The sequence below is a fragment of the Rhinatrema bivittatum genome, chromosome 10 (genome assembly GCF_901001135.1).
Source record: "Rhinatrema bivittatum chromosome 10, aRhiBiv1.1, whole genome shotgun sequence".
Classification (NCBI taxonomy): Eukaryota; Metazoa; Chordata; class Amphibia; order Gymnophiona; family Rhinatrematidae; genus Rhinatrema; species Rhinatrema bivittatum.
This window is the reverse complement of record NC_042624.1, coordinates 54273516-54294436: the sequence shown is the minus strand read 5'-3', so window position 1 is coordinate 54294436 and position 20921 is coordinate 54273516. Positions and strand designations below refer to the sequence as shown.

Sequence of the window (20921 nt, the reverse complement as noted above, 5' to 3'; positions counted from 1 at the left end):
TGCGATGACGTCAGACGCCGGCGGGGATTTAAACCTGGCGTCTGATCACAAACCTTTGCCTTGCAACGTGGTCAACTCGTTTGAGTGCTAGTTGCTGTTCCTGATCCTTCTGCTCCTGATTCCGCTCCCGTACCAGCTCCAGATCCAGCTCCTGTGCCTGCTGTGGGTTCTGCTTCAGCTGCTCCTGATCCTGCCTTCCCTCTGGCTCCAGTCCTGCTTCAGTACCTGCTTCCATTCTGGCTTCAGTCCTTGGTTCCAGCTCCACTGTGTCCATCCTTCGGATTGCCTCTGGTTCTGACTCTGGTTCGTCTTCTCGTTTCTCTGCTTGTGTCCAGTCCTGATCTTGGATGGTCTTCACGCTCTCGTGCCACTTCCCAAGGTAATTCACCTAAGTCCCAGCGGTCCGGGTTCTCACGGGCTCCTCCCGGGGGGATCGCGGGGGGATCGCGGGCTTCCAGGGTGAAGCATCTTAGAGGTCTCCTGCTGTTGAGCCGCCTTCCGGCCTTCTCTTCTCCGCGGAGTCCACCTGCTCTTCCAACTCTTCTCTACACGGCTGGCCCAAAGGTCCACATCCCTGGTTACAACAATAATGGCCAAGATGGAGAGAAGTCATATGAAGATCAAGGTCTTAGATTTAAAAAATACAGAAGAAGATTTAAAAAATACAGAAGAAGTGTGAAGTATAACAACTGTGGATCAGATTGAAGGGTGCTATAATAACAGCAGCAAATCTTTATGTAAGAAAAGTAAATAAAAAAAATAGGAATAGGAAACAGAGGTGGTTCTCCAAGTAGGTGGCTAAAAAAATAAAAGGCTAAAAGATCAACATTCAGAGGAGTGCGTCTCCCTTAAATTTGGAGGTAGACGGCGCACTGCCCCCGCCGGCGCACTGCCTAAGCCGCGCGCTCCGAAGGGGCGCGTGGCTTGGTCCGGCTTAGGCCGGCGGAGGCAAGGAGGCAACACCCCCCCCTTTTTGAATGGGACTGTTTTCCGGGAAATCTCCTGTTTTTTACCTATTTTCGTCACAGAAAAGTGAGTAAAGGTTTCAATAAGTTTAATTGCTGTTGGAGGTTTAAAATTTATTAATGCCGCACACAAAGCGTAAGGGCAGGGTCCGACCAGAAGCCTCGACCCCAGTCGGGCCAAACCCGGGACAAACATTATTGACTAACTTTTACTTACAATCAGAGGCCTTAGCCCCGGAGAGTCCCATTGTGAGGATTGGAGGAGAGCAAACTCAACCCTCACCGGGAGAAATAAGTCTGAGTCCCGGGGCTCCAGAGATACCAGCTCCCCCTAGAAGCAATTTAGTCACCGTCGGCCTAGGCAGTACTGATATACGGACGTCGTATGTTCAGTTAAGCCAGTTCGAGGAAGGCCGTGGTGAAGAAAAATTGCATGAGGGGAGCAAAGATTTTCGAACTTTGCTTCCTGTAACAACTGAGGTTCTGGTGAACCGGGGAGCTGAGAGTTCCTTAAGATCATCTAAAGGAGAGGTACTAATTCCACATGTAGGAGACAAGGCCATCCTGGAATCCTTCGATCCAGATTATTCATTGCCTATGCCCGAAGCCTTGCGTGGAAATCCAAAGACAGTTACTATGGAATCATTATGGCAAGCTATGAGTATATTACAGACTAATATTATGAAACTAAATAATAATATTAAGGATATGCAAAGTGTGTTATTAAGTTTAAATCCCATGATAACTAATTATGGGTCAGTATTGACTAAGGTTCAGGAAGATGTTTCTTCGATTAAAAATGTACAATCTACAATAATAAAAGGAGAAATGGCACTTACAAGAAAGGTAGAATTATTAGAAAATTCTGTTAGATACTCAAATTTGAGGTTTGTAAATTTTCCCCAATGTAAGTTGGTTTCAGCTAAGGAACAACTTAAAGATTATTTTCGTGAAATACTTGCATGGCAGCCAGAAAATTTTCCATTGATTGTAAACGCATATTTCATAAATATAAAGAAAACAGAACAAGAGATACAGGATATATCTTTGAATGTCACGGAATTAATAGAAACATCTTTTGTTTCCCAAGTAGAACAGAGAGGTACTCTTATAGTTAAATTTGCTATGTCCTTAGACAGGGACAGAGTTTTGAAAACATTTATGTTAAAAAGAAACTCTCTATATTTGGGGCAAAAAATTTGGGTTTATCCAGACGTGGCTAAAGAAACTCAAGATAGAAGAAAGAGATTTATAACATTAGCTAATATAGCAAGAACTTTTGGAATCCAAATTATGATACGATTTCCATGCAAATGTGTTATGAGGGTGGATGGAGTGAAGTATGTTTTTTTTGACCCTTCTCAATTAGAAAGATTTCTGGAAGAGCGGAGAAACCGAAATGTGGAAGTTAGCACTTAAACATCAGATAAATATCAATTACTGGTAATAGATTAAAAATTTCTCTGATTACTTTTTTTTTTTTTTTTTTTTTTTTTTTTTTTCTGTGTTATGGCTAAAAATAATTAAGTTATATGTAATTTGCTTGGTCAGCTCCTCTCTGTTTAGTACTTAGGAAGCAGGTTTTGATATCTTATTTATTATTTGTTTAGAGTTTTATGAAAATTAGAAATGATGTATACCTGCCTTCTTCAATAATATTCAATGTTATTAATTGGATAATAATGCTGAAAACTAATAAAGAATATATATATAAAAAAAAAAAGATCAACATTCAAAAATTACAAAGAAACTGTAAAAGATGAACCTAGAAGAATATCTGGAGAAGCTGAAAGAGATGAGATAAGAATCAGGATTGCAAAATCTCAGCTGGAAGAGAGGATCGTCAATGAGGTAATGTGAGGTGACAAAACATTTTTCAGATATATCACAGAAAGGCCAGAGGTGGTATTATAAGACTGAAAAGAAATATGGAGCAATGGGTGGAGAAAGATGAAGGAATAGCAAAAATATTAAACAAATACTTCTGTCCAGTGTTCACTAAAGAAGACATTGGAGATGGACAACTTCTGTTTGGCAAGAATAACGATATGGGTGGGGTAGGTACCGCCCCATTTACAGAGGAGAGTGTGTGTGTGTGTGTGGGGGGGGGGGGGCGACAACTAGTGAACCTGAAAGTGCACAAAGCCATGGAGCCGACTGAGTTGCATCCATGGACGCTAAAGGAGCTCAGAGATGTCCTGGCAGCCCTGTTCAATAGCTTCTTGGAAATAGAAGTGGTGCCGCAAGATTGGAGAAGAGCGGTTGTGGTATCGCTTCACAAACGTAGTAGCAGGGAGGAGGCTGGAAACTACAAGGGGTCAATATTTAAAGTTATCCGGGTAAGCAACTTAGACAGATGTAACTTATCCGGTTAACTTACAAGGGATATTCAGCCAGGCCCAGCAAGACTGGGTGTGTGCATACCCTGCATTTGCATGGGGCGGTGGCAACAGGAGAGGCCTCAGGGCTGCTAGCGGAAGAGAAGCAGCAGGGCCGCCGGCAGAGCCCAACCCATGGGGGGGGGGGGGAGGGGGCTGAAGAGCTGGCCGCTGGTAAAAATGAACCTGCCAGCGGCTGTAAGAGGAAGAAAAGCTGCCAGCAAGCTTCAACCCGCCGCAGTGTTCTCTGTAATGTGTCACCTGTGTGCCTGTGCATAACTTTTCTTGCAGGCACGCACAGCTTCGGCTCTTACGTCCCCCCCCCCTCCCCCCGCCAAGAGCAAGAAGGCCAGTGGGTCGTGGTGGGACTCATTCCACCATAGCCCGAAGAAAAAAGAAGCCCCTGATTATGTTTTGTAATAAAATCGAAATTACCAGGGAAAATACAATACAAACTGAAAACAAAGGTCCCTAATTTTTATTGTATCAGTATAAGAACAATCCAAGATGTACATGAGCTTTTGAGATCACACGGGGTCCTTCTTGCACGACAAAATACAGACTTGCTCAAGAAATGAAACTATTTAATGTGCACATGTTAGTCTAGCCTTCAAAAATAAAGAGCATGGCTTCCATGTAACTATTATAAAAACCTTAAGTTCTACATATAATATACCCATTGTGGAATGAACGTGGTTTTTGTTGTAGAACCACAGCACCTTGGTAATGAAAGCAGAGTGGAAAAGGAATGCAAAACACTAGACTGGGTACAGTCGGAAAGAGACAGGATCAGTTCAGAGATAAGGTTTAGCAGGCAGAGTTACAATAGATGTAACTGGATGCATCCATTGTAAAAGAGAGGAGCAGTATTGTATTACCTTCTGACCTGCCTGAATTAGTTAACTCCCTGTGGTGGTCTACTCAGAAGGATGTTACAGTAGTACCCTGACAAGGAAGAAAGAATGTGCTGCTTGGAGTACAGTAGGTCTGGTTTGTGCTCTGTGTTTTTAGAAAGTGTTTTTGGTGCATTTCATCTGTAACTTATTTCTTTAGTGTGTCTCTTTGCTCAAGACCAGCCTTAGACTTGGGGGCTCCCTCTACAGGGGGGAGGGAAGAGTGCCCTGTGCAGCTAGAAGAGGAGGTGTCCTGCCCCAGAATTCCATAGAGCATATGTGGTGGGAACGGGGGAAGCTGGGGCGGAAGGGCAGATGCATGGTAGTGTCCACATGCACCTACATCAGTCCAAAGCCCTAGGGCCTGCAATAAAGTGTTTTTTTAAATGTGGGAATTCAGAGGAAATCCATTATCTCTTTAATTTTATCTGTTGCAGACAGACATGTGCATCATTCAATTGAAAAAAGAGAGAATGCAAATACAATGTAAACTATATTGGGAAAAAAATCAGTGTATATGGGAGATTTGTTTAAGAAAAACTTGATCAGTGTTTGAGCTGTGTATAATGCTAAAGATAATGACAATAGGACACGGTGCCTGAAAATTGCTTTACTGAAGACAAATGCAGTGAAAGTAGCATCATTATTATTATTATTTTAATGATGATTATAGCTGTGGGGCTAATAAAGAAGCTTCTTTAAAAGACAATTTTCTTTATTCTTACTTCAGTTTGGGAGGAGAAGGCTTAGAAAAACTTACAATTAGGACGTACAAAATGTTTATAAAATTATGGGACATGTGGTGATCTATTTAGGCTCATTACTTGCAAAATATATAGTTTATTGCCAGAGTGACTGTGCCCTGTCTTCTCCCTGCCTTAGGAATTCCCTTAAATTCCTGCAGGGATGTGAGTTGGCTGAGACTGGATTTAGATACTAGGCTGGTTTTGCTTCCCATTGCAATATGGTGTGTTTAGTTACTGAATTATTTTCTCCTTTAACAGAACTTGACATGTACAATAATATATTCCCAACATTAGAGCTTAGAAACAAAGAACATCACATAGAGTTTAATCAGGATGAGCTAAGAAGGAGCAATAATGGAAAACAATCAGAATGGATTAAAAACAGAGCAAATGATATCTTAAGTGATGCATCTGATGGAAATACAAGTGACGAGGAGCAAGAAGACCTGCCGTACGATGATAATCTAGAGTGCACCTACCAACATTATACTGAAACATGTGACGTCAGCCAAAGCTCTTCTTTCTTTTCTGATAATCTGCTAGACTTAACCATTTCAGAAGGTAGCAAAAGCTTGCAAGGAGAAAATGGATTGGAAGCACAAAATTTAAGTCACGAAGACAACGTTGATCATAATACTTCCACAATGCTGCATAATACTGATGCAAGTAAAGATAAGAACTCCAGTTATCCCTTAAGTGCAGTCTCCACTGTAAATAAATTACCACTTGCCGATTTTACTACGGAAAGCAGTAAAGCAGAATTTTCAAACTCAAAAATCTCAGATGTTCTACTACGTCATTTTGCTGAAGACAACTTGTTAAACACAAGCCAATTTATCGACTCTGAGACTATCCCTGAAACATCCTTTACTGAAAGTACGGATGAAACTGTAATGAACAAAATCAGTGGTTCAGATAATAGCCATGACTCTTCGATATTAGAAGAAGGAGCAGAAGACTTTGAGAAGTATCTTTTAAAGAGAGATGAAGAAAGCTTTGAGTTTGATTATCCAGAGAAAACTGTGCTGGAAGACATTATATCGGCTACAGGCAGGGCAAAGGTTTATAGAAATGATGGAGGAAATGGGATGGGTTCACAATTACTAACAGAGGATCCAAATCACTCTGAAGCAGTAGGGGAAGGGGTCAAAGATCAGAAATTCCAGCAGCCTGAAAGAAGAGCTTCATCCCATGAGATCAAATATGGCCAAGGTCAAGTTCATTATCGTCTCCCTGACTTCTCTAAAGTTGCTCCAAAGATCAAAATGCCAAAGAGAAATGATAGTATACAATCAACACCTGTAATAAAAGGAAGCAAGTCTTCTAATTTGATTGATAAATCAGCTATAGTAAAGGATGTTTTAGAAACCATGAATTATGTTGTGAAGGAAAATGGAGAGGAAGAGGGAAATCTTAGTGTGCAACATTTACAGGTAAATTTGAGGAAATCTTATTCTCCATTTATCCTATGCAGAAAATGCAGTAATTATGTTTAGCATTGCTAAGCTACTTTTGCTTATAGCCTTTAGGATTGTGATTACTTAAATCAGGCCTTGACAAATTTCCTTTGCATCAAGGAGCCAACCAACCCCTATCCCTAAGCCAGCCATCTCCTCCTCCCCACCACCCCCAGCCATCCACCCTCCTCCCCTCTCCCTCCCCCCGTAGATACAAGAATTTGTAGTATGGGCAAAACTTGGATAACTTGGGGACCTGCAGAAGTTTTCGTTAGTAATACGGTGTGATGTATTCTGATACAGAATTTTAACAGAGGTGTCTGAAGATTCATTATACTGGTCAGAGTTCACCTGATTTACTGAAAGCTGTCCTTTCTCATAATCAAAAACTGGGGACGGCAAAGGTGTTTCAGCACACTAGTGTTCCCAAAATTATTGATACTAGCCCCATTAGATTCACCTTAATGAGGAAAAGCTTATAAAGAGCTGATGTTATTGATGACACAGCAAGGAACACTCACAGTTCATAGATTTTCAAATTAAAACAATGTACCTTAGTGGGAGAGTAAATTCACTGGAGATACTAATTTATAGTGTTTAGAAGTTACGAACAGAATGTATTGAAGCTCAGAAACTTGTTGATCACTTGCCGGATATAAAGATAAATTAATAATAATCCATGGTATGCTCAGAAACATAAAAAAATAACAAGCACTCAGAGTACAGCAAGAAATGAAAAATAATATTAGTTATTCTTTAAACTTTTAATCGCTGTTCTGAGAACATACTATTTTATGACTTAATCCTTCTAAATTCAAATCTTACATTCTGATTTCTTGGCTAAACTGGAATTGCAGCTGGGAGTCCAGGAGCTGAAAATTGAATGTGTGCAGTAGTGCTGTAAACGTTTCTCTCGCTCCCCTCAGCTGGCCTCCACTCCTTGAAAAGAAAGAGCAGAACAGGCTGCAGGAAGCACCTTGCAAGGGAAAGTTTAAAAAAAAAAAAATTAAAAACCTTTCATCTTTTGACCAGTGGCAGCTGATGTCATAGCACCTCCTCCTCCATTTACCTCTCTCCCCCTCACCACCCAGTACACATTTCCTCCCTTCCTCCTCTGTCTCCCTTCGATCCTCCTCCTCCTCTGTTACCTATAGATGAGCCATCACTGCTTTTTTTCAAGCTCATTCTGAAATTCTTCCTGCTTCAGAGCTCATTCTTTCCCTCCCCTCTCTATCCTTGCACCATTGTCCCTTGGTTACTAAATAAACTGCTGGCAGAAAAGAACTGGCATGGGGGACTTGGAAAAAAAATGATAAAAGCTCCTTTTTCTTTAAGTAAGTTATCCTTTCCACATACTTACTTGACCCCTGGAGCTTTTTCAAAGCAAGGGATTTCATTAACAGGAGAGAGACACTTTAAGATTTAAACTGAACCTAGACCGGTATGCAGCCCGTACCCATTTTCATCCCATTCTTTCTTATGGATGTTAATACTGATAATTAAGGGAGGCAGATAAATGATACAGAACTAAGTGGTAAAAAATTCACAACGTCAGTTACAGTCCATAAATTAGAGATCTGGAATGCTGTAAGGAATGTCACTCTTGCTAACAGATTTTATTTTAAACTATTATATCGTATGTACTTCACAGCAAAGTGCCTCAGAATATGTAAAACTACAAATTACATTTTAGATTAATAGTAAGTTCATTATAATGGTGATTTAAAGAGTTTCAGCCCTGATATTGGAATTCAGAGGTTTGTTGGAAGGGACAGCCCTGTTTAGGTATATAACCAGGCAACTGTGACCCAATCCAGCAGGGATGACAGAGTTGTCTGCAATTAATACACACACACAATGAAATACCACTAACACTGAAATCAAACTGGAACAAATATAGCCACAGCTTTGTTAAGCCTAATAAACCTAGCTAACTGGGGGGCAAAGCAAGATGGAGGACACTCTCTAATCCTAACAGAACATCTAGCCTAAATACCCTAAGTACTTCTGCATTACATAAGTTTATATTTATTTTCTAACCTTCGCCCCCCCCCCACTCCCCGTATAATGGGAGGGCAGAGCCACTCTCTAGGAGATGTTGGGAAATTAACATCTGGACCGGTTGACCTGCTGCAAGCAAGCAAGGTCACGGCCCTTTTGGAAGGGAGAAAAATAGGTCAGGCATTTCCGGGCAAGGTTGCCAGCCCTGTTGTGACTGTAGCAGGAGTCACAGGTCTGCTGCCACCCTGGGGCCAGGAAACAGACCCTGACTGCATCTGGGTAGTTCTTAGTCCAGGTAGCTTGGACCCTCCCCCTAACAATCCCTTCCCCCCAGGCTTGGGTATCCCCACCCACCCAGTTACTTCAACATGTCACACAGAATCAGGAATATGTTTAAGCTATTGAGTCAATGCTGAATAAAGTTTGATATTACATATACATTATAATTATAACCTAATTAGATGATAGTAACTATCTAGAATATGTGTCGTATAAGCATGAATCATGCCACTGTAATGGGAGGGTGGGCGGGAGGTTTATAGTGACAGTGGCACTGGAGGCAAAAAGAAGCATCCAACATCTGCCCTGCTCTCCTTTTTATACCCTCCAAGCTGCCAGAGCTCCTGCCCCCCGCAGACACTTTGGGCAGCTAGTTACACCACACATGCCCAAATAGGTAATGCTGCCTCCATCTTGGTAATACCATTGCGCTGCATCCAACGCTTGCATCTGTCCTGGCCCATGTGATATAATCAGGCCATCCAGTCCACGAGCATCGGGCATGGCGTCCCTGCAGGCATGGGGGCCTGTCTTTCCTGTCTACTGCACCTGCTGTTCCTCTGGACCACAATGCCGTGCTTGCAGCAGGAGCTGCAAAGGGGGCAGCCCCCAAGTGCTACCTACTGGTTGCTTGACCTCTTCAGATGGCAGTGGAAAGTGTGCCATTGGCTCTCCTCCCCCAGCTGGGCACGCAGATCCCTTGGATTCACAGGGCAGCAGTGCATCTGGTGCAGTCCTATAGTTTTACGATGATAAAATCCCAGCATTGCTTGAGAATGAAAGTGTACACATCCTTCCGGCCATGAAAGCTTTGCTTGGAATGAATACATTTACCTTAGGGCCTCTCCATTTAGATTTACGGTTTACTAGATACAATCCCTTATTTACCTGACACCCTCACTGACGACACAGTAAGAATGGCTGGGGAGCCTCTTGGCCTTTTCTCTCTTCTGATCACATTATCAAACAATAGCCAACAAACAGATGTATATCACGATGGGAAAGAACTGGTCTCATGAGCTACTTTCAGTAACTCAGAAAACTCTAAAGGTTTTCGGAACATTGTTCCTCTGAAGCAGGGCTCAAAATGTAATGTTATTCTCATGTTTTGCCCATTGCTGAAATTCTGAAATTGAAACTTGGATCAACCAGAGATACAAGATAAAATAACTTATTGGGTCATTCATCAAAATGCTTTATGGCGTTAACGCACGCGATAATTGTATTATCGCACGGCACAAATGCAAATTTTTAGGAGGGGCGGGATTGGGGAGGAGTTTGGGTGGGATTAATGAAAATGAGGGGCAATATCCCACCGTGCGATAGCAATTCGCGAAAACTTTGCAAATTGCATTTTGGCCATTTCTGGACGAGAAAGAGAGAGCGCCTCTGGGAAGGCCCCAGAGGATCTATACCATCAAGGTAGGGTGAGATAGCATAGTGGAATTCTCATCTTTGTGAGATTATACACGCCAAATGTCAAATCTTCACCGAGGTGTACTCTGCAGTTCGTACGTCTCACTCTGCAAGTAAAACTGGCCCCTAAAACCCTAAACCACCACCAACACCTCAGCTCGAGCTATTAGCTGGCCCTCCTATAGTGATATAAATCGTTGAATACTGTGAGGGCTTCCCCAGAGCCTCTCTCTCTGGCATTATACATGCAATATTATAGCATTTTGATGAATCTAGGGGTTAGTTAGGTCATTCATTTCTCTTTCTTTCTGACTTTGCCAATTTTGCAAAGATTTAAATACAATTACAAACATCTAACATTGTGTGTGCACCATCTCATTAGTAAAACTGGTTCATGACATACACTGTAGCTAGATGTGCAGGGTAAAGAGTTTGTTTTGTATACTTTTTTTTTTTTTTTTTTACAGCTGTCACTTCATTCAACTTCCCTGAACCCAAAGCTTCCACTTGACTCAGGAGCCAGGAAAGCACCTGATAAAGATGCTACGGTTACTCATCTCTGTCTCCAGAAAGCGCAAGTAAAGACTACACTTGCTTTGCCCCAAGGAGATTTTACTGGTGCGCTATTCTAAAAAAAAAAAAAAAAAAAAAGTCCTGTCTCTGTTTTATCTTTCAGTTCATTTTTCATTTCCCAGGTTTCAGCTTAGTCTTAATCTATAGGCTACTTTCCTTATGATATTTAGCCCTTAATTAATGTTCAGATTTCTAGAAGTATTCCACATTCAATTTCCTTGAATCCTGCAAGTTGTATTTAGCAGGAAAAAAAAAAGTCTAAAGAAACTTAAATACTTTAGGCAGATATTCGGCCGCGGAGTGGCTAAGGTAAATTAGTCAGATATAGCTATCCAGCTAACTTACAGCCAAATTATAAATCCCCCAAAAAACAGGGGTTACGCGCGTGGCCAGGCCTTGCACGCGCATCTTCAAAGGACCCCTGCTACTTGCCTAAGTGCTGGGCCCATTTAAAGGGGCGGTCCGGGGGGGCAGAGCTGAAGGCAGCAGGTACAGCGGCTTGGCTGCACATTTTGTTTTCTGAATCGCGCAGGAATACTTAATAGGGCCATCAACATGCATTTGCATGTTGCGGGCGCTATTATGTTCGGGGGATTGGGCGCGTGTTTTCGGCCCCTTACTGAATAAGGGGTAACACTAGCGTGTCGAAAACGCGCGTCCAATGGCGAGTTAATAGTGCGCTCCGTCAGAGCGCACAGTACTGTATCGGCCCGAATGTAAGTAAAAATGTTTGTTTTACTTATTCTACTTATTCATAGAGCGAACGTAAGTGAGCATGACTGAACGTATGAGGCAGTGAGGGTATGTATGTCAGCATGTATGAGCGTTAGAGTGCAAGTATGTCAATGAACATGTGTGCAAGGGAGAGAATGACAGCATGTGTGAGTGTGCATAAGTCTGAGCATGTGTATGAGCGTGACTGGACGGATGAATCAGAGTTTGTGTGCCAGTGAACGTGTGTGTGTGACACAGGGCGAGTGTGTCAGTGAGCATGTATGTGAGTGTGACTCAGCATGTGAGTCAGTGCAAGTGTGTCAGTAAGCATGTGTGTGTGAGGGAGAGTGAAGGAGTCAGCATGTGTATGAGAGCATGCATAAGGCCTTAAGTGAGAGCACGTGTGTCAGTAAGCATGTGTGTCAGAGCAAGCAAGCACATCAGAGAGATAGACTGTATGTGTGCATAAGGGAGCATATGAGAGGTGTGACATGTGTGCTAGAAAAATCTAATTCATGACCATCTCAAGGTAACTGGAATTAAAAGTTCCCAGGTATGGAGAACCAGGGATTTTTTTCTATCCTTATTAGTTTTAATTATTGGATATTATTTGATATCTGCTGTTTTTGAAATATTTTATTGGTGTTAGGGAAATTTTCAAAAATGTGTATGAATTAAATTACTATTAATCAACTGTTTTGAAATATGTATTTTTAGTATGATTTTCTTATTGTGATGTTTTATAGTTCTTGATTTTATTGTTTTATGAGGAATGATGGCATTTTCTGTTTTTCCATTGCTGCATTGCATAGAGACTGACTTATTGTGATTTCCAGTTCAGTTTTTGTCTGCGCATTTCTGTGTATATTTTATGGTCCCTTTATTCTGTATTTGGTGAGGATCTGTCTGTGTTCTGCATGTATGGCCGAAGTGAAGTATTCTACTGCTGTGTGGTTTCTGTGTAGGGATCTATAGCAGCCTGGCTTGTTCTGTTTTCCTCCTAATAGGAGGTGTATTGATGTTTTAGGGCCTGGTGTCATAACTGAAGTGATGCCTCTTCATAGGTAGGGTTGTAACAGTTTGAGTGCTGACAGTTTGTAGTGTTTTCATATGGGAGGTTTACTCATGACTTTCTGAGGTCTACGCCCAAGCCCAGTTGTAATTGTGTTTGGGGAGGACAAGGCTGGGAAGAGAGAGAGGAATGCAAGGCTGCAAGGCTCGCCCTTGGTTCCTAAAACTCTTACACCGGCCCTGGCTTTGCTGACTCCACATGGGAAAGCAGGGTTCTATCTGGAGCTGGGCTGCTGGGCTTACATTTTCTTTTTTTTCTGGTCCCCCCCCGTAGCCTGGAGAATCATAAGAGCAGCAGACTGTGTAGTGCACAGCTGGTAGGGTGGGGGGGCAGCGGAGAAGTCTGGGGAAGCCACTGGCACAGAAAGGAAGGGGGTGAGTCAGGAGGAAGCGCATGTGCGGTGCTGGTGAGGTTTACTGTGAGGTGATTGGGCTGAGCTCTGAGAGGGGGCAGCTGGCTGTGGACCCTGTGGGTCTCCTGAAGAGTGGGGGTGCTGAGAAGGGTTACAAATGGTACAGGGAGGGGGCTGCTGCAGGCTGGGGAAGGGCTGGCAGCAAGCAAGAACTTTACACAGTGATGTGGGCAATGCTGGGGAGGGGGGAACAGGAGGAGCAGGACCACAACAGCAGAGTGCGTGATATGCCAGAGAGTGAGAGACTGTCTGAGTGCAGGCGTCTCTCTCTGACACAAAGCTGCGCACACTCTTTCTTGCTGTCAGTTTGTGGGTAGCTTGGCACTGCTTAACAAGAACATCCAAGTTCAGCTAAAAAAGATTTTTAAGAAATCTAGAACATGGCAGCAAAACGCTGTCACTGACAGCCATGAGTGGCACTCGCTTCTACCACTGTGTGCCAGCATCCATTCTCTTTCCAGTGCTTTCCTGTCAGCACCAAAACAAAGAAGCTGACACATGCCACTAGAAGCTTATCAATGTCCATTCTTTTGTCAAGAAATCTTCACCCATTTCCGATTTAATTATTAATCACAGCCTTCATCTTGTTTGCTTAACTGAAACCTGGCTTAAGCCAGGTGATGCTGCCTGTCTTCAACTTGCTCATCCACCTAATTTTGTCTTTTATTATAAAGACTGACACAGGAAGAAAGCTGAAGGCACCGCAATCATTGCCCATAAATCTCTTGACCTCAAAGTTCTTTCACTTAATTTCACTTCTACAACTGATTACCTTTTCCTTCAGATTCATAAGCAAACCAAATTCAATCTCTTACTCATATATCAACCACCTCCTTTTACCAGTAATCAAGCTCATGAGTTAACTAATTTGATTAACAAATGTTCCATTCTAATTAGGTGACTTCAGTCTTCATTTTGATGACCCTTCCAAACGTGTTGTCTCCCAATTTCTCTTAACTACTACCAATCTCTCTCTCAAATAGTGGACCATAATGATGTCACAATACTGATTTGATTTTTACTACTGAGCAAGTTCAAATACTATCCAAAACTATTACTCATACCTCCTTCACATGGATGGATTATACTTTAATAACTTTTTTCTTCATCTCAAATGTTCTCTATTTCTACCAACAACATTTGCTGCATTAGGAGAACCAATAACCTTATTCCAGTCAATTTTGCTCAATATATTAACCTACCTAATGATTTCTCTGATTTAGCCCTTGACACGCAGATTTCAACATGGGACTACAAGCTTTCGCAAGCTCTAGACATTCTTGCCCCATTCAAGATTATTGAAACAATATCTAATTCAGAAACATCATGGTACTGTCACAGTCTCAAAATCCTTAAAACTCAAATTAGACAGCTAGAAAGTGTTATTGTTTGGAAGGTTTTGGGTGGACCCTTGGACACTGTGGCAGATGACCACGCCCATGGGAGGAAGTCCCGTGAGGGGCCACAGGTCAGGCTCAGCTTTGGGACACACAACACAGAATTATCTTTTATTAAACAGAGTTGAGAAGCCACCAGAGGTGGCAGTAGTGAGTAGAGATGAAGCCCGGCTGGGCTTGTAGTCCCTCAGGACACTGGAACAGTGATCCCTCAATAGCTGTGCTGTAGTAGAGAGAAACTGAGATAGTGAGTACAGAGGAGCATACACAGGGTTCTGGTATAGAGCCTCGTTGGTTGATTACTCACACAGCGGTTTCTCCCGGAAGGTAACACAGAAGCTGGAATAGAGGCAGGCCCTCAAGGAGCGAGTACCTGGTTCCAGGGAACAGCTCTGAGAGAATATAGATGGTAACTCACTGATGGTGTAGGCAGTGGGTTCTCCCAAGCAGAAGTGAGCTCAGGCAGCGAGTCCGGGAACATGGGCCCTTGAGGAGCGAGTACCGATTCCAGGCAGTGACCTGAAAGAAAAGAGAGAGGACCCCGAGGAGCAGGTACCCCGATAGAGTAAGTCCAATTAAGGAGCGGCAAAGTAGCTAGGTACGGAGAGTGAATCCCATCCGTAAGGAGTCCCTTCACCAGGAGTCCCTTCACCATTGTTAACTCGAATAGCTAGCAAACAGAGTAGGCTTTTGTATCCGGGATGTGTGATGTCATCACAGGGGGACGCCCCTGAGGTTCGCGCCAAAGAAAGAATAAGAAGCAGCGCTGCGCTGCGCGCGCACCGTATGGTAGTTGAACAACATGGCGGGATTCAGCGCCCAAGCTGGACCGGGGACACCGGAGTGGATGGCAGGCAGACACCGCGGCAGCCAGATGTCCATCAACCGCGGGAGGAGTTGGCAAAGAGGTAAGGAGGGCGGAGTGGAGACATCGGGCAGCGACAGTCGTAACAGAAAGAATGGCAAAAGCTCAAAACTCCTGATATTAAATATATGCTTAAGTGTAACATAAAACATTACCTATATGCCATTAAAATTGCCCAAATACTATAAAAATGTTCTTCACAAAGCTTCTAATAGACCAAAGAAGCTGTTCACTTAGTTTCAGAAATTACAGGTGCTTCTTCCAATTCATATTGTCAATCTCTTTCTTTGAAGGCTGATGAGTTTGCCCAAGCTTTTGACACTATTAGATCAGAGTTTGCAACCGACTCATTGTCTTATCCAATCTCCATTCTCACCCCTCTTTCTACATGTGATAATTCCTGTATTCACACTAACAAACTTCCTTCCTTTAATAAAATCACACAAGCAAGCTTGCAATTCATTCCGGACTCTTCCACTACATTCATGCCAATTCTGTTATGAACCTGCCCGCGGCTGCCCGCGAGCAGGCTCCTCACCCTTGCTGCCTGCCCGATGCAGCATGGAGCTGCGAAGTCGGGCCTTCCCGCACGGCTGGAGCCGTGGACTCAGTTACCTTCGCGGCCCAGAGGCCGCCCATCCTGCCCTGCTCTTCACAGCGGCCGGAGCCACGGACTTCTGCCTGCCATCAACTCGGCACGGAGCCGCCGCCGCCGTCCTGCCTTCCCGGGGACTGGAGGCCGCATCCCCAAGTCCAACTGGTGGCTGGAGCCGCCCTCGGGGCCTCCTGCAGTGGCTGGAGCTGCTGCTGTCATCGGGGCCTGTCTCCAGGCCCAGCCCTGCTGTTAAGCACAGACGTCGGTGCAGGACCGCTGTTCACAGTCCTGCACAGTTTCCTGCTTCCCTCTAGGCGCGCGGCCGTGCCTCTCTGCTACATTTAAAGGGCTCATGGCCAGATATGCCCTGGGCTCCACCTAGTGACTGTTTCCTGTCCTAGCCCTATATAAGGGCTGTTCCTGCATTTCCTCGTTGCCTTGCATTGGAGTTACTTTGTCTCTGGAAGCTCCTGCTGTCCAGCGCTCTGACAGGTCCTTTTGTCTTCTCCGTGGAACTCCTCATCTCGTCACGTCTGTGTCATGCCAAGTCTTCGTTGCCTGAGGTCCCCTCCCAGGTGTCCTGGTGTCTCTTCTCCTGGTGTATCGCTTCCTGGTGTTCCAGCCCTCCTTGGTGTTTATTCTTGTTCTGGATCCTTCTGTTCTGCCGGCCGTGGATCTCCAGGTGATGCTTTTCCATTTTGGGAGATGCCGGCAGTGGACTGGTGTCCTGTGTTCCTGAGCCGTCCTGTGCTCCCAGTCTTTGTGGTGCTTTGGATGACATCTGCTTCATTGTCGAAGTCCCACCTTGACTGGATCCTCTCCTGCGCTCGTCCCGCTCGCCTTGTGGTCCATGACCAGCCCCCTTGGGCTGTGTAGGGCACGCAGTGGGCCAAGGTGGTCCGCGACCAGCCCATTGGGTCCTCCCGGAAGGTGGGCTGAGTAGGGCACCCTGAGAGACAGTGCCAATGTCTTCCTTCCCAGCTTCTCGTCTCTGATGCCGTTGCATCAGCCTTGGTGTCATGTCTTCACAACAGCTTTGGTGTCATGTCTTCGTGTCAAGGCCTCCGCCCTCATCCTCAGACCGGCCTGCTGCTCCATGCCGATCCAAGCGACAGGTCCGAAAGGGCTCAGAACGGTCGGAGGACCGTTCACCTGCCAACATCATCTTGTTGTTGGCACTGGGAGCTTGTAGGCCCGGCAGAGGATAAGACTGGGTCTCTGCCATACTGGGACACGTCGCCAACCCTCGGTTCGGTCCTGGATTCATCTGGGGTCGGGCTGAGGCCCAAGGGCACACTAAAACATCCGTAACATAAATTCCAGTTAGTTTCGTTCTCAATCTTTTTCCTCCTTTACTGAATATTATCACCACTTGCCTTGAAAGTGGATACTTCCCTTCTTCATTAAAGTCAGCTAATAATCAGTCTGTGCTAAAAAAAAACCCCTTAATCCCAACTTTCCATCTAACTATAGGCCAATCTCCATTTCCAACTTTCTTCTTTTCTGGACAACACTTTTGTTTTACAATCAAAACAATCAGAATATCAAAAAGGTTTCAGCACTAAAACTGCATTGACAGCATTGCAATCTGATATCACTCTCAAGTTAGATAAAGGGAAACCAGTATTCATAGTCTTTTTTACATGAGTGCTGCTTTCCACACAGTTGACTATCAACTATTCTTAAACCATCTTTATGATATAGGAATTAGAAATCAGTCACTTTGTTGGTTTAAGTCAATCTTAGACAATAGATCCTACCAAGTTGTTTGGAATAATGTTTCCTCCAATCCTAGACCTTTCAGTTATGGAGTTCCTCAAGGCTTGGTGCCTTATCACCCACACTCTAATCTCTGCCTCGCTCCTTTAGCCATTTTAATCCAAAACTTGATCAGTCCAAGGAAGTCTGAATCTTTGTAGTTATTTTTGCAAAAGCCATCCTGACCTTTTACCTTCTCCAGTAATAGATACTATTTCCATTCCGGTTAATAAAATCTCTACAACCTTAGGAGTCAGATTGGACAGCAATCTAACAATCAAACCACACATTTCTCATTTGATTCAATACTCTTTCATCTTCATTTCACTCGCAGGTTATGTCCTTTTCTCAACCATTGTACATGCTTTAGTCCTCAGCAAACTTGACTATTGCAATGTACTTTTTCACGGTCTTACCAAAACGTCTCTGCGTAGATTTCAGCTCATTCAGAATACTGCAGCAAGTCATCTTCAGAAAAAAAAATATGATCATGTCACACCACTCCTTATAGATCTTTGCTGGTTTCTCATTTCTGCCCTTATCACATTCAAAATTGCCTAACATTTAAAGCCTATCGATATGGCATACCTCTTTATCTCACCAATTAATCAAGCCTTATCGTCCCAACAGAATTCTTCATTTCAGTCATCAAGAATTATTTACAGTTGCTCATTTAAAGAGATCTGGCTGGAAACTACCACATCTTGCTCCTAGCATTTAAATTCTCTTCCTCTTAACTTTCAGCTAGAAAATGAGTACTTGATGTTTAGGCAAATCATTCAAAGGCTATTTATTTGCACAGGCATTTCAAGGATTTCTTTAATTATCTCTTTCTTTTATCTCATTTTAGTATCTTTTTTAAAGTTTAATTTTATTAATTTATTCATGAATGGATATATTTATTATTTTTATGTTTTATTTATTATTTTATAGTTTTATTATTTATGATGCACTGTTTAGTTGTGTTTATATTGCCAATTATCAAGCTGTTTTATTTTACTATTTTATTGTAAATTCCCTTGATTTACTGAAGTAACAAATGACAATTAATCAAATCAAATAAATAATAATAATAATGTGGTTATGACTCTACCTGACATCAGGATGGGACCACAGAAAGTTTAACTGATGCAGCTTACCTTTATTTCTAAATTCATTCCCAGCTTTGTACGTTATTATTGTTGTGGGAGTCTCAGTTTAGTGGACCCTTGGGCCGACCTGCTGGAGACTGGGAATAGATGGTCAATGTCTCTAAAGAATAGCAGGTCGGGAGGCAGATGTTCAGGCGGGACGTAGATGCTCTTCACCCTGGAAGCTGGTTCTCCCCCGGGAGGAGCCTGTAGGAGCCCAACCGCTGGGACTTAGGTGGCTTCACCCTTGGAAGCCGAAGCCCCCCCGGGAGGGGCCCGTAGGGGCCCGGCCGCTGGGACTTAGGCGGATCATGGATCAGGACAGGTAACTGGAACCAGACTAAGACAGTAGCAATACTGTAACTGGGTACGGGTTCTGGAACCAGGCAGGAACTGTAGCAGGACTCGGGTACTGGAACTAGGCAGGAACTGTAGCTGGTAAACAGGAACCAAGCAGGCACTGTACCAGGCAAGCAGGAACCAAGCTTGTACTGTAGCAGGAACGGAGCGACGAAGCCAAGCAAGTCACTCCGGGGCACAGCTCAACAGGAAACCGGGAAGCGAACCCGTTGCAAGGCGAGGACTGAATGGCCGCGGCCGGCTTATCAAGGCAGCGGTGTCTGACATCAGGAACTGGGTGGAGTCACCACTGGCGGGAAACGGGCTAGAAAGGCGCCCAAGTGGCACGCGCGTGCGCCTAGAAGCAGGGCGTCCTCAGGCACCCAGCGGGGATGCCGCCAAACAGGCCGCAAGCCAGGGCTCCGGAGGTAGAAGCAGGTGCTCGCGGCCAGGACCACAACAATTATTGTGTTTCAGGGGTGTCAATGTGGTATTTCTGTAAAAGGGTATGTCAGGGTGAGATGCTCCTCTAAAGTATGAAACTGAATAAGCGGTCAGATATAATTTGTTTAGTTGATTTTTTTTTTTTGTGAGCTGGCAGCTCAAGTGGGAACTAATAATGGATATTAAAAAAGCACTTTACTTCCATTAATAGGCTGAGATTAGGTGTTTGATTCCCCTATTTTCTTTGTTTGAGTAAAATGATATAATAGGATTGTTGTGATTTATTGGTTTATTATCTGTTGTTTGATGATTACTGTGTATGTGCTTTTGTAAATCACTTTGACTGTTGCATAGAATGATTAATAAATAGTTTTAAATAACTAAATGTAAATAACTAAAATGTTAGTAATGTGAGGTACAGAACTGAATAGGTTGTGCACATTTTAAATTATTTATTTATTTATTTATAACTTTTTATATACCGAGGTTCAATTAACAAGATTAATAAATACCTTTCACTGTTTTCTGGAGAACCAGGATCTGGGACAAAAAACTTGAAATCATCATCTGATGCAGCAGCTGAAGTAAAGTCTTTGAATCCTACAATGCTCCAGTACTCAAATGAAGCACAAGAGATGTTTCAAATGCTGAAGAATCACACAAACCAGCTGAAAATTAAAGTATGAGAAACTGTTTGTGTTATAAATTTTGATATTAATGCAAAGAGATTTTATTTTCAGTTACATCATATGTGTCACGTCCTTGCAAACTTGTTTTAACCATTTGCTGTTAAAACAGAATTAGCCATCATTGAGGCAGAAAATGAAATTTTGTGAATTGTGTTCTATTTATAATTTAAAAAATGTAAAAATGCCCCAGTCTTGACCACTGAAATTAAGTTAGAATTGTTGTTATACGTACACATTTATATTTTATGTTCCACCATTGCACGTGGCCTAAGGCTGGTCCCTGGACTTTGACTCTATCACATGATGTGGCAAAGCTGAGTCGAGGCCATTTTGGAAAATGTCATCAATTAATCCCAGACCTAGGGGGCGCTCTAGACACCTACGATACATCAATGTGACTTTTTAGAGGTAGGGGGGATGGGGATGGGGTGGGGGGGGGGGGTGGTAGGTAGCTCCCCTAGACCACTAGGTTTTTTTCTGGTTTGGGGGATGGGGCCACTAGAACCCAGGAATTCTTTTCTATATGTTGATTGGGGGAACGGGTGGGAGGCAGTGGGGCTATTGGGGGGTGTTATTGGAAGGGAGGGTAGAGGGGTTGGTTTAAAGACAAGGGGGAGTGGTTTGGGAAAGGGGTGGAGCATTGCCACACAGTCTCATTGTGATTTAATTTTTTTGGGAAGCCCAAGCCACTTCTACTGGTGATGGAGGGGGAGAATGGGGATCTCAAAAGATCCCAGAGGGCATTTTAGCACATTTTTGGGGGGTAAGTTTCAAGCCACGTGGCCCTTTAAATTTTAC

The 20921-nt window shown here is 43.4% G+C and overlaps 1 protein-coding gene across 1 annotated transcript in view; it reads left to right on the top strand.

Annotated features, from left to right (window-relative positions):
• Positions 1–8506: 8506 nt before the first annotated feature.
• AKNAD1 (AKNA domain containing 1) overlaps positions 8507–20921 on the top strand; it is a 60156-nt gene continuing 47741 nt past the window's right edge. The window contains exons 1-2 of the mRNA XM_029617637.1: positions 8507–8719; positions 10603–10713. Of these exons, the coding sequence (XP_029473497.1) occupies positions 8507–8719; positions 10603–10713 (324 nt within the window). The remainder of the gene's footprint in view (positions 8720–10602; positions 10714–20921) is intronic.